This window comes from Manacus vitellinus, unplaced genomic scaffold (assembly GCF_001715985.3).
Source record: "Manacus vitellinus isolate BGI_N305 unplaced genomic scaffold, ASM171598v3 scaffold_7_pilon, whole genome shotgun sequence".
Classification (NCBI taxonomy): Eukaryota; Metazoa; Chordata; class Aves; order Passeriformes; family Pipridae; genus Manacus; species Manacus vitellinus.
The window spans coordinates 15,384,262-15,398,407 of NW_021940813.1; the positions used below are offsets into that span (position 1 = coordinate 15,384,262).

The 14,146-nt window shown below is 38.2% G+C and overlaps 1 protein-coding gene across 6 annotated transcripts in view; it reads right to left on the reverse strand.

Moving 5' to 3' along the window:
• The window catches only part of FRMPD4 (FERM and PDZ domain containing 4), a 298,941-nt gene that overhangs the window by 66,330 nt on the left and 218,465 nt on the right, over positions 1-14,146 (reverse strand). For all 6 annotated transcript variants that reach the window (XM_018084365.2, XM_029964814.1, XM_029964813.1 and 3 more), the window contains one exon: positions 531-691. In XM_018084365.2, coding sequence (XP_017939854.2) covers positions 531-691 — 161 coding nt within the window. The remainder of the gene's footprint in view (positions 1-530; positions 692-14,146) is intronic.

A 14,146-nucleotide genomic window follows, 5' to 3' on the forward strand; every position in this document is an offset into this window, starting at 1 on the left:
CAAAACAAACATCCCCAAAACCAACAACCAAATAAAACCAACCAACCAACAAACAAAAAAAAAGAGCCAGCAATAACATCCTCTGTTACAAAAAAAAATATTGTTTTTAGAAACCTAGTTCTCCTTGGCAAGCTGATAATGAAAAGAATGAAAAATATTTAAGTTTTAATCTCAGTACTTAACATACCTCTTGAAAATACTGATTCAATGTCAATGAAGGTGATAGCAAGCCAATATAAAGATAAGAGTGAGAAGACCTTCTTTCCTTGAATGAAATGAGTTAACTTTTTTCAGGCAAACAATAGTGATGGCTCAGAGCATTAACTCCGAACTGGTTTTTTGTTAACACATTTACAGTGTTCAATAATGAGTGTGAGGAAGGAAACCAGTGAATAATACAAGGCTTAAAATCCTACCTAGTATTTGTGATTACTTTGTCTCCCTGAATATTTCAACAGTACTCAAATTTGTAACTGCATTTCATCTCAGTAGACTGAGTTTTCTTCCAGGGTCAGGTAGGGAAAACATACCTGGTGTTACTGAGCGTACAACAACTGGCTTTTCACTACCAGCCACAAACCCAAATCCTAGCACAGGATCCCTCCTCATTTCCACTTTCCGAGGGGCTGGAGGGGTTATTTGGCAGCTCTCTATTCGAGGGTCTTCAAATGTGGCTGATTGTGTCATGTGACTGTGGGAAAAAAAAAAAAGATGGAAAAAGGAAAAAAAATCATTAAAACATGATTTTGTGGTATCTACTTGAGCCAAGCAATTTGTGCAACGATATGAGATGAATATCTGAAACGTTCTCACTAGAGGAACTAAATATCAACTTAATAATTTTCTATTATATTTTCTTATGCATAAAGTAATAATGCTGCTGGCAGGTTTCAAATACTAATCAATAGTATCAGGCTATAAAGAGGCCTCTTTTTGACAGCACACATTTAATCATACCCCATATATGAAAGAAAAATAACTCGACAATAAAGCCTTTGTCATCTGTGCTTGAATTTTTCATCCTTCATTTTTTGGAAGGGAAAAATAATGGTAGTGACCTATTCATAAAGTAAAAGACAACAGTTAGAGTCCACCAGCTGTTTTATAAAGAGTACACACATTTAAATCTGGTTTTCTAAAATGTTAAGCAAGTTTCTGAGGTGAGTCCTCTCAGACTACCAAAGGCACAGGTAGCGGCTCTGTATTTACTACTTGTGTAAACTTTCCAAAGTCACTTCAAACTATTCCAGACACAAACAAAAAAAGATATTAAGAAAATATATTTATCTGGAATTACTAAAATACTTTCATCTACAGCGTTATGACAAAGCTTATTTATTGTACCTAGAAGAAAAAGTTCTCATGGATGGAGGGAAAGATCTTGATTTTCCAAACAGAAAATAGAAAGGATGAAAACTATCCAACATCATATATCCATGAAACAGGTAATGGTTTAAAAGCATAGAGATTTAAAATTAACATTAATAAGCACTAAAATGTAGCTGATGCTGTATGTAGTCAGAACCAAAACATACTTTGCATTTTCCACCCAATGCCTGGAGCTTCCCACTGAATCACAATGACCAATTCCCAGTGTCAATTAGACAGACAAACAGACTGCTCCAGTGTTATACCCTTCCAAAGGCCATCAAACAAACTCGTGATTCAGGAAACACAGTCACCACTGCAGGTAACGAGCAATACCTGGTCAGCATAGCATGAAGACAGACATGGCATCAAGTTATTGGAGTATTGACAGAGCTCAGATAGCATTTGTTTGAAGTTGCCTAGCCAAAAGTTAACTCCTTTTTTATCTTCAACAGACTGTAAGTCTGCAAGTGCTGAACTAACTCTAGCTCCTGGCGGATAAATGCAGTAGACAAATGGAGCCAAGTCCCAACCCCGCCTGCAGAGAGGTTACAGCCTCTGAGAAAGGCAACAACCAGGTGCCCAACCTAAGCACACCAAAATGCACATCAGAGAGGCAGATATCCCTACAGCAGTACATGGTATCATCAGTTTGAAAGTTGGCATCCTCATAATTAATTAACAATAAGAATGTCAAGTAATTTTCCCATATCTTTGATATATATAATATGCTATAATATGAGAATTAAAGGGGCATACCATGCAACCAGCATTGTTGCTCTCACCTCCTGTCCCTTTTTCATCTGCAAATACAATTCCCTGAAGAACTCCAAACAGGAGTCCAAAAGGAGAAAAGCATCATTCCGAGATCTATTTTCAGCATCAATGACACACAAAAACTGCTCTGATCTTTCCCCAATACATACACCTTGGGTGTGACATCAGTTTCCATTCTCCTCATGGTCTGCTTCATTACTGATACACAGAAGAGCAAAATCTCAGTAAACTCTCAGTGGGAGTCTATTTCTGTTACTGGATTTTTCTAGGGCTTTTCTTCAAAGAAACTCTCTATCTCCATCACTAGATTCAGTCTGCCTAAGAGTAACATGCTGCTTTTTTATGCATATGATCAGAGGCAGAAGAAGCTACTTTCTTACAAAAATAGGAATGCAAGAGAATATCTCTGTGCTCTACTGCTATCTGCATAAAGTGAGGTCAGCAAAGAAAATGTATGCTTTTTACTAGCTGGTGCATCACATCTGGTACTTTATTCTCCTCCTGTTCTTCCAGTTTTTGTCAGTTTATTTTACATAATTTTCTATTGTTCATTTCAAACTAACTGTTAGAAATCCCAGAGAATTTTATGCAGACTCTTTAAGAAATCTATCTTTAAGACCTCCCAGGCACCTCCTCCCCAAAAGATTCCTATTTATGATTTGTGCTGCTAGACATTCAAACATTTTGTCTTTCTTATGAGACAATTTCTGAGATGTCACTATTTCAACTTGTGAGCTTTGTTTTGGTAGAGAACATGAAACTCTGCATTTGTTACCTCTTTTAGATGACAGCCTTACTAAACTTCCCAAAAATTTAAGATGTTCTGTTTAATCATTTCTTCCTAACAGTTGTTTCCATTTTTGTAACTGGAGCACTACAAGCCCAAACAGAAAGTCTTCTGTTTCCAAAGAGAAAATGCCACATTTACGAGCAATTAAAAAATACTGTTTGAGCCTTTGAAAACTAATTTCCTGCCATTGTACATCCTCTCTCTTCAAGCACTTGTGTAGTCTGGTTTAAAAACTAAATCATGATGGAAAGAAACCCAAACCAACCCCCAAAACATCCACCAACAGCTGCACTTCAGATAACAAACTGTAAGAGGAGACACAGAGAGTTGCTCTAAAGAGCAGCCCTGCTATGGATGCCTTGTTCCAGCCCTTGCATTAGCTGCTATTGAGAATTTGCAGCAGCGCAGCATCAGTTATTCAAAGCCTAAGCAAGAGGATCAGAGAGGAACAGTCCATCATGATTCTGAGTGGTGCAGCAGACACTATTGATTTTTAAGGTTATCCACCTTGAAATACATCAACTAAAAAGACTTTGCAGCTCACGCTCCCACAGCTTGCTGCATCAGATATTCTTGTGTCATTCAGTACATTGGAAGTGTATTTCAAGAGAGCAGCAAGATATATGAATATGGTCCCAGAAGAGATTAGATGAATACTCAAAGCTTTGTGTGATGGTTCATTGACAAAGCCGCTTCCTCCTGTGGCTAGTTCATTATTGAGATGCCAGTTGTAGTACCACAGTTCAAGACTAATTTGAATTTTGCATTAATTGGAAGTATTTGATCTCCATCTCAGCTATGGAAAATATTGACATCTGCAGAATAACTATGTTAGAGTTCTAAACCAGAATGTAATAAACTTGAACTCAAAACAGTCACTTTAGGGAAAACTACACAGAGTATCATTTATACTGTGTAATATAAGAATAACTGCAACACTGCAAACTTCATGTTTGCTTCAAACACAGTAAAAAAATGTGTTTAGATGCCACAGTTCTTATACTATACCTAAAGATTCACTTTTCTGAAGGAAAAATGGAAGAAAAGGAAAAACCCTGAGATTTTAAGTATGAACTGTTCTTTCTATATACACAAACGCAAGCTGCCCTCAGATTGCCTTTTCAAAGAGAGATACCCATTTCCTAGCATTTTCAATGGCTGAGCTAAGTTCCTGCTTTACAAAAGGCTATCTTCTCTGATGCACTCTTATTGTAAGCAGTGGGAGACAGCTGCCAGTATTAGGGAAAGTAATTCTTAGAGAATTTCTGGAACAGAGATTTTATACACCAGACTCTTCCGAGAGATAAACTACCAGCTATGGAAAATCATAACAGAAGTGTAATTCTAAGCACTTACTCTCAAAAACTGTCTGTGCCAACTGCTCTACTCAAAAGAGAAGTTAACAGAGGAAATGAGAGAGAAGGCATCTGAGCATGCATGCACCAACATACAGAGAAGAATGGAGACATTGCAGGGTGGCATAAAATTCATGTGCACACTTACCCACAAAGGGGCCTACAGTGAGCAAAGAGGAAGAAAATTAAGGAAAGAAAAACATCTTGGGGAACACTATCAGCTGCAACACAACCACCAGCACTTGCAAACACAATTCAGCTGCCCAGGACATTAAGAGGAACCTAATGTAGCATGTGTATACCCAAATTCATGCTTAGCTTAAGTCAGAGGTGTGGTTTAAGGCTGGTACTTTGAATCTTCACATTATTAGCTTCAGAATTATTAACTTGGTAATATTTTCCATGGAAAACTTCTTAGCATTTTCCTCATTCAAATTACAGGTTGAATAATGCAAGGAATATCTAAACAAAGACTACAATGAAGAGCTTGATTTAATAATGAATACTAGCAATTAAATGTAAAGTATCTGAATACAATGCTTTTTCAGCTTTTGGATTTTGACATGTCATTCCCTGACACTGAGGGATTGGTGGGCTAATTCTGAGAATTTTGTCTATAGCAGCTAAGAAAGTTTGTGCTGAGCAGGCAGGAGTTTGCATTTCCACAGGAAAATGCTTAGGGCTCTAACTCTTCTAAGAAACTGAAAGCTATGTCATGAACGCAGCAACCCTGTTTATGATGAGCAGTATTTTGGAAATATATAACAAAGACACTGGAACAACTTCAACTCCATTCTGCAAAGACATCCAAAAAAAGAGCGGAAAAAGTGATACCTCAAGCTGAGTTGAATACAGCTGCACAGCCACAAACTCTAAAACAACAGTACTCAAATGGCTGTTGCCATTTTGACAGGGTGGAGATAGGCTGCTTTTTGGTGTTTCATTTCATATTCCCCTATTACAGTTTGTTTCAATTACTTCACGGGTTAACACCAATTCGCTATTTTGAGGGGTTTAATCCTTAGCTTTTAAACAGCTACAATATCTCTGCTATACAGGTTGATTTACCTACAAAATAGACTCTGTTTTTACTTGAGACACAGCAGGTGTAATACTGATGGAGAAGAGTATGTGGAAATGTCAAACCACTCATGGGCTGATGAGTGGAACTGGGCGAGGAGGATGGAGATAAGGACTTTTTTTTTATAAAAGCTTTAATTCAGGAATAGCAAAGCCAGTTCATATTGAGCACTGTTAAAATCCTGTCTGATTAAGATTAAATTGGAGGAGGTGGAGGATCTGCTCTGTTTTGCAACTGTGATTTTCAACCTTCATTGACAACTGTCCATCTGAATCCCCGAGACCATGAGCCTCTGCACATCCTGCCCCAAAACTACATCTTGGTTCATATTCTATTCAGAGTCTTGGGTCATGCACTGAAAATTTCCTAGGAGTTCCAAAAGCTATTGTTGCAAACACAAGAAAGAAAATTTGATTCTCATTAATCTCTCTTCTTCAGGAATTAACACTAGGTAAAATGGCTTGAGACTTGAGACAGTATTATGGAGACTGATAATTACATGAGGCTATTTTACATTTTTCTGTTTAATAATCTGAAAAGACTACCAAAACAACAATGACAGTTCAAAGGGAACTGTCATAGGTGAGATTAAATATGCAAACCTTCCAGAAAATGAAAAACATCTTCATTTATTTATCTTAAGTAGTAGCTAAATATGAAAAATAATTTCCTTCCTTCCTTCCTTCCTGGCATCTCTCAGTATACCCCAAGTTAATTTATTTTCTCCAATAAATCCCTCAAGAATTATTAAGAACTAGGACACAAGTGTCAAAATCATGCATCAACTTTGTCTGCCTTCTACTTGAAAATGATATTTCAAGAAAAAAATGCCCAAGTAGTTATTACATTACTAAGTAAAACTACTGCTCCTACAGAGAATCTGGTGGCTCGACAAAATCTTTTTTGCTCCATTTTGCAGGAAACCAGAATGTCGCTCATAGCTCCAGAATTTTTTTAGACATATTCAACAGACAAAAATTTTATTTTCAGCAGTTCAAAAAGGAGTCAACTTTCCCTACATTTCCACTGTTTTCATGCAGGTGTGTATACTGAGAATTCAGTATCACAGGCACAAAATATAACTGGAAAGATTTATCAGATTTTTTTTTCTTTCTTTCTTTCTAGGACTACTTTTCTGCCCCGGTGTCAATTTTATTTTTTTATAAGCTTCTTCAACAGTTAAATCCTCCAAAGTCAGGTCATTTTATAACACCCTAGGAATGTTTGGCATATGCCATCTGGATGAACATATGGTAAAAATGTAATTAGAAAGAAAAAGGTTTTCTGGTTTCAGAAGAAGTTGGTGACAGCTTTTTTGATAAAATTGGATACAGGGAAATCTGACACGTAAAAAAATTTCAAAATCCACTCTTCCACTATTGGGCATGATCTGCAACCTAAAGTAAGGCAAAGTGAAGCAAAATTGCACTGAATAAAACTGACATGACTACAAATTTAGAGGACTAAAAAGATTTATGTTCAGCTTCAGGCAGGCACTTGGAAAAATACACTGAAAATATAATTCACTATGACAATTAGCACTCAAATTATTACACGTGTAATATGTGAATGCTTCTGCATTCTGCCTATACTATATATGATTGTTATAAGCAGGAAGAAAAGAATTCTCTACTTGAATTCCACAAAGACATGGAAATAAGCCACAGGCCCCAACTGCAGACTTGCAGTTGTTTGCTTTGAGTTTTGTATCTACAGATTGCCAGACAGGTTCTCTTTTATTTTACTTCTCTCAGGATAGTCACAAACATTTCAAGAGCTCTGTTCATGATGCACATTGGATTTCCTACCATCTATTGGGATGGGACTTCACAGGCACCAGCCAAATAGCAGAAATTGCATAGAAACACTTCAGTGAAAATTGGTGTAGAAAGAGACAGAGAAACAACGGGAAGGAAAGAAAGGAAGGGAGCCTGCAGAGATGAGCTATGAATATTTTAAGATGAGTAACACAACCGAAAATTGGGCAAAAAGGAAAATAAATACAGTTTTCAAGAAGTAAATATGTTAGAAAAAAATCTCAAAGGGGAACCTCTCCCAAAGGAAGAAAATAGGAAGTCCAGCAACACTGGCCACCTGAGTGTTGCAACTTCCTCCCCTGTAAGCAGAGCGTGATGCCAGCCTCTGCCTGACTCACTGCCTGAAATGCACAGACAACACAGGTGTGCCAATGGTGAGTATGCCTAAATTGCAGCCATGCACATAGGGCATATAATGCACACTGACAATCCGTCCCCTTAATGTGCAATTACACTTCCACACACTGCGCTGAACAGCACTTCTGCATTCAGTTTCTGTCCCAGCAATCTTTTACCACCTGGGTGACACCAGCTTCATCAGAAATACTCTTGATTTCAAAGCCTTTAAGTGGAAGGAGATTCAGGGGCCCAGTCCTGAGCAGGTTTTCATAGCCAAAGGAAACTCACACATTATTAATATGTACTAGACTGCTTGGATGAAATTATGGATGAAAGGTGAACTACTTCCCACAAGCAATTCCAGGGTAAGTCCTGTGCTGGAGCTGTACAAACACAGAGTAATCCAACTGTGGGAGGAAACAAGACAGTAGAAATGGCCAAGGGCTAACATTAGCTGGTTTCACCACCAATTAGGCCTTGCTTTTTCCTGGAATGGAGATTTAGGACCCCACGAAATCACTGACATTTCCTTCCTTAAAGGAGCCTTTCCACAAGTCAGGTCTTGCATATGCAGCATGGGCTGGTAGTATAGCACAGGGAGGCAGGGTGTTTGGCCACCAGCCTGGCCCAGGTCCTTCAAGAAGGAAATTGTGCAAGATGTTTTTGTTAGAAATTAGAATTACTGGCTTTCCTCTAGGGTAGGAATTTCTTACTGGGTTAGGACCTGAAGTACATCTTGTTTTTTTTCCCCACAAAAAGCATTTTTCTTAATGTGATCTGAGCAACTCCATTTAGGATAGCAAACTACTTTGAGGCCCATAAAGATGAGCTGAAATGTAGCTTTTCATTATCTTCTGCACATGCATCAATAAACCCTGTCGCAACTACAGACATAGGAAAGGGGGGAAAAAAAGATTTACTGAACTGCAAATACACAATAAATCCATTTGGGCTGAAAGTGTCCTCTGGAAAACAGAGTGAACAATTCCTATTCATCCTGCTTTAGAAAGGTTGCATGCTAACTCCATCAATAGCAATCTGTCGGCTCCTGCCTGGCCCAGCTCTGCAGCAAACAGCACAGACCTCTGTGGAGGGCCGCCAGCATCTCTCATTCAGCTGGGAAAAGGAACCGCCATCTCCGACTCAACATGTACAGTTTGTCCAACTGAAATGTTATAAAAAGAATGAGGGAGGAGAAACAGGATGGAAATAACTTTTAAGGTGCTGATTAGATTAGGAAAGCTACTAACTAAAAAAAAATCTGGTCTGGTGCAATGCTAGAGGCTTCCTCCAACATGCACATGTCAGTCTCTGTAAACACTAAGTGTGGGTAACCTGATAATGTGGTAAGAAGACAGAATCTAGATTTAATTCTGTACCACTGTAACCCCCTGGTGCAGCTGAGTTTGGCATGAGCAAAGAGCTGAAATATGAAAGCCCCTACTTCAGCAGCTCTGTACCTGCCTAGGTCCTGGGAACTCAGTACTGTTATGAGCATACGGAGATAAGCAGTTAAAACAGAAGTAAAACCCCCATGTTTCTCCTTTTGAACTTCATCTTCCTCACTCCTTCAGCAATTGAATGGATGAGCAGGTCACAGAAAGCACTTTGAATCATCTACTCATTTCCTTCCTTTTCACAGTTTACAGTGGAGGGCTCCTGAATCAAAACCAGCCCTTCTGGTACCACATCAGTACAGCATTTCACCTATTGCCTCTTCGGCAAAGTGCAGCCTTTCTCAGGTGGAAACTGAACATCAGCTGGAAGCAGCAAATCAGGTGAAATAGCAACATATGGGTAAGTAGGTACACAGTGGGTACTCAGTACTGCAGCTGCTTGGTTTATCCACAATCAAGTATTTAAAGATTTAGGGACATAAACTACTATATCATTCTTGGTACAGCTCTCTGCACTCAGAAGTAGGCTGGAGAGTTGACTTGAGCAAAGGGCAACACAGCAACCCAGTTAGAAACGTGAGTCTGCCCAAGTTCAGGGTTACACAGGGAAGCAGTCTGTACATCAGTAAAATAAGCTGTCTCCAGTGTCCCATGATGGGTATGAGTTCTCTTCATTGCAAATTCGAGCAAAAGAAAGGTTAGAAAGGTGCTTTTATAAAGACGTACAACTTTTTCACAGATTCAATGAATGCTTTCCATTTTCCAGCTATTAGACAGAAGTGAATTATGGAAAGCGAAGGGGATCTGCAAGCAACCAAGGTGTATGGCTGAACTTAAAAGATTTCCATAATAACTCCCAGAAGTCCCAAAATCAAGCCTTCATGTTTTGTAACTAAGTCTTCACAGTCAGTCTTCAAAGCAAATTCTCTAATTCTGTAACAGCTCTGGAGAAGGCCTTCAAGACAGAGAGGAAGCAGAGAAGCCATCTCTTTCTTTTCCCTTTCTTTTAACAAATACAAATAGAGAGGATTGCTCTTCTTGACTGCTGATTTGGGAGCACGCCATTATGACTCCTCAGCAATTGCAAAACAAGAAAGAAAACTTAACTGAAGTAACAGAATGACAGATTGCACTGATGGGAGGTTAGCCTGCCAGATAGAGCTGTCATGTAAGAATTAAGCATAGGATATTGAAAGGAGAAAAAATCAGGTGTGCTCGATCTTTGTTTTTTTCCTGATAGATTATTCTGTGTACTTCAGCACAACATGGCTGAATAATTTTTCTGAGCTTACTTTTTCACTCCAGAGTAAGTTGATAACCTTTCTAAGTGAGAGCACTTCTAGTAACCACAGGATATTTTATATACCTTATAAATAGGGATGCTGCAGATCATATTGCAGCTTCATTATATCCAAGAAGCTTTCACTAAAGCCTGTGCGTAATTTCTATTTAGCTATGTATAAAAAAATGTCCAACTACCAATCCATTATGTTCGACAGTATCTATATAAATATTATTAAAGACAGTATGCATGGTAATGATGTACAAGAATCATTACTTCCTTGCATTCAGCAATATTCAACATTTCAGAATGCGTTGGGATTAAACTGGATTGACAGTTACTCTAGAGAAGCCTATTAAGATAGAAACCCCCTATTTACAGATATATAAAAGGGTGAAACACAAGTGTGATTTATAGTAATCTTGACACAAAAAAAAAATAAATTATGATGAAAGTTGCAGCCAGGCTGATCAGCACATCAGATCTCCCTGTTCATCTCTAGAAGTCCCAATTCACTGTAAACTGATAGTGGAAGCTCTTAAGGCAAGCAAACTGAACGTGCTAGAATGGGAGTTCAGACACTGTGGAATGAAGGTCACAGGTTTTAGTGCAACAATCTAATTTCAAAGCCTAAGAAAGTGAAAGAAAATGCTATGTTAGAGTCTCAAAAAATAAAAGGATATATTCAGGTGAAGCTGGAATGTTTTGTCCCAGCCAGTGGCTGAGTCAGTAGAACAGAACAACATACACTGACCACAAAATCCTACATGTAAAACACAGGAATTTATTCAGCAAGTTAATAATCAGCCAATTCTTAACCCATCATTAGTAATATTACTAATATACCAAATATTTATAAGATTATTGATACATTTTCATATAAATCCCAGAATGGTTTGGGTTGGGACTGACCTCATAGAGGACCTAGTTCTAATCCTCCCTGCCATTGGTGTTGCTCAAAGCCCCATCCAACCTGACCTTGAACACTTCCGACAATGGGGCATCAACAACTTCTCTGGACAACCTGTTCCAGTGCCTCACCACCCTTTCTGTAAAGAATATCTTTCTAATATCTAATCTAAACCTACCCTTCCTCAGTTTAAAGCCATTACCCTATGTCCTGTCAGTATATGTCCTTATAAAAAGTCCCTCTCCAGCTCTCTTGTAGTCTCCCATAGGTACTGTAAGGCTGCTCTATTGTCTGCCTGGAGCCTCCTCTTCTCAAGGCTGAACAGCCCCAACTCCCTCAGCTTGTCCTCATAGGAGAGGTGCTCCAGTTCTCGGATCATCTTTGTGGTCCTCCTCTGGATTTAGTCCAGCAAGTCCATACTATTTATTATGTATATAATCTGTCAACATTGTCAACCTTTTTGTTCATTTTAGCAGTTTCTTATAGGAATCATAATTTTACATGAAGTTCCTGTGAAGTTTAAGACTCTAGGACTGTACTCTTTTTCCACAGAGAAAACAACTTACAAACTACAACTTACAAAATGAAACAGGAAATGAATAGGCAGTGAGCTGTGTAACTCTTGTCTACGGAGCGACAGTCACAGACCAATGTTTCATCAGCAGAGCAAAATGATAAAAGCATAGAAGAAATGTATTTAGACATATTTTCTCTTTTAATACTGCATTTTGCTCTTCTACTATTCTTCCCCTATTGCAATTTTTTTTAGTTTTTAAGAGAAATTTACCTTTTTGAGAAAAATATAACAAATTACTGAGTTAAGGAAGGAAATTTCTTTTGCAATATATGCAGCACATCTTCCCATTTTTCTATTGTAACAGTACAGACTACAGATTTGCAAGGTTTCTAAATAGGCATCTTAATTTTGAAGAGGCAGAAATAAAAAGATTTTAATACAGCATTTTTGCATTTTAAAAAGAACACATAAAATTCAAGTTTAATTAACATCACTTTAGAACTGTCACAATCATGAAAAATGCAGTCTTTATACATGTAATAATCTCAACAAATAATAGAAGATAGGTAAGTAACATAAATATGATTAATGTCAGAACGTTCTAAAAAGTATTTCTGCTGATAGATGGTTGAGTTTTATAAGCTCCACCTTTGAAATCTGATCAACATCTTTGAAACATTCACGAAAATAACATGCAATTCTGCAATTAAGAACTCACTTTTCCCTTTAATCTCCACTGAGGGCACCAAAAAAAGAGAAAGCTTTTGTCACAATCAGCTGCATCAACTCTGACTGGAGCATATACATAGACCATGACCAGAGACTATGTTACTGACACCTGCAACAGCTCCAGTGGTCCAGAAACACTGCCTCTCCTGCATATCAGGGAGAATTTATCATTAACTTCTATCAGGCCTAGAGTTTCCCATTAATTCCTACTATGACAACCCTCACTTTAGAGTTCAGAACAATTCTGCTTTTCGGTTAAGCCAAAGACATATCGCTCTCTTCTGAAATCTAAAAGCTGACGAACTGCAAAGCCCCATCTCATGAAAAACATAATTAAAGGCCTTCAAATTTTCAGAACTGAAAAAGTACAAAAATTATTATTTTTTTTTTTTAAAAACAACACTGGTGCAATTTTGATGTTAAATACAGTGCTGAAACAAAGACTTCAAAGATTCAGACATTCAAAAACTCAAGTGCAATTAAAACAAAATCTGTACTGATACTATACACACTTTCAGCCTGGAAACTGTCATCTCTCTTTCTGTACATATACAGGTCAGATTGACAGAACAGGCCAAACTTGAAGAAAATAAAGCGTAATTACTGTTCTGAAATATAGTCATTTTTCATTTCTTACTTATCTTCTGAAACTCGTAAGGATGGATTTACATCATTAGCAGTAAATGTAAATTGCTTTATCTTGTGTTGGTCAGCCTAGGCTCAGGCTGCTCCAGGGTTTAGGGCTACAGAGAAGGAGTGCTATTTGGTAGCCATTCAAAAGCAAGGGGATTTTTTGTTGTTTTGTTTGGTTTTTTTTAATAAAACCACCACAAAACCAAAATAAGTGCTGAACTACACACTTATTTGTACATCATTTGTGACATGATCTGATTACATAGCAGTAGCTCAGTTTAGGCCAATACTTTTCTCCCACTAAGCTGCAGAATCTACCATGAGGATAAATCAATTTTGTAGGAAACATTCCAGTGATGAAGTCCTCAATTTAGTATGTAAATTACTACCACTACATAGAGCATTCTATAAAATGATGTCTTTCTGGTTAGATTACACTTCTTGGTTCAAAGCACTTTAATTTTCACAGAGCATCACCAAACCATAGTGGCCTTTAAAGCACAAGGTAGAATTTAAACTGCATGACATAGCACATGGGAAGGAAAAAAAAAACCAACAAGGGAAACATCTGCCTAATTATATAAGTTAAAGCCTTGAATCTTTAGAAAATATACTGTGGTTTCATTTTAGTGCCCACACGAAGCATATTGAACTTTGGTTTTAAAAGTTTGCTATAAAAATTAATGTAAAGAGCATTTCTACCAAGGAATGAAAAGCCAAGCCAAACTGTCTGACTTTGGTCTGAGCCTACTGTTACATGGGGATCAGGGACCTGTGTTGTCATTTACACAGCATATAAACTGATGTCAGAGCAGCCTAATGCACTTTGGTTGAAACAGGAGTCAGGCCTTCAGTAGCAGCTGTTTAAATCATGCTCTGCCAGAAAAGCTGTTCTAAGCCTGCGGTCTCTGAAGGACCCTTACATTAAAGCATCTGCATGACCAGCAACTCCAGCTCCAGGAAATCCCCTATATTCAGACCACAGCCACCAGCTTGAGGTCATAATGCCTTCGTGCCACCCTCTGCCCTAACTCTGGAGATGTGTGTGGACTCACCAAGCCTCCTGCCCCCCTGTTCCACCATCTCCTCAGCAGCTCCTGCTGGCCAACACTTTCCCACCAAATCACACAGCAGTCACCACCTCCATCAGC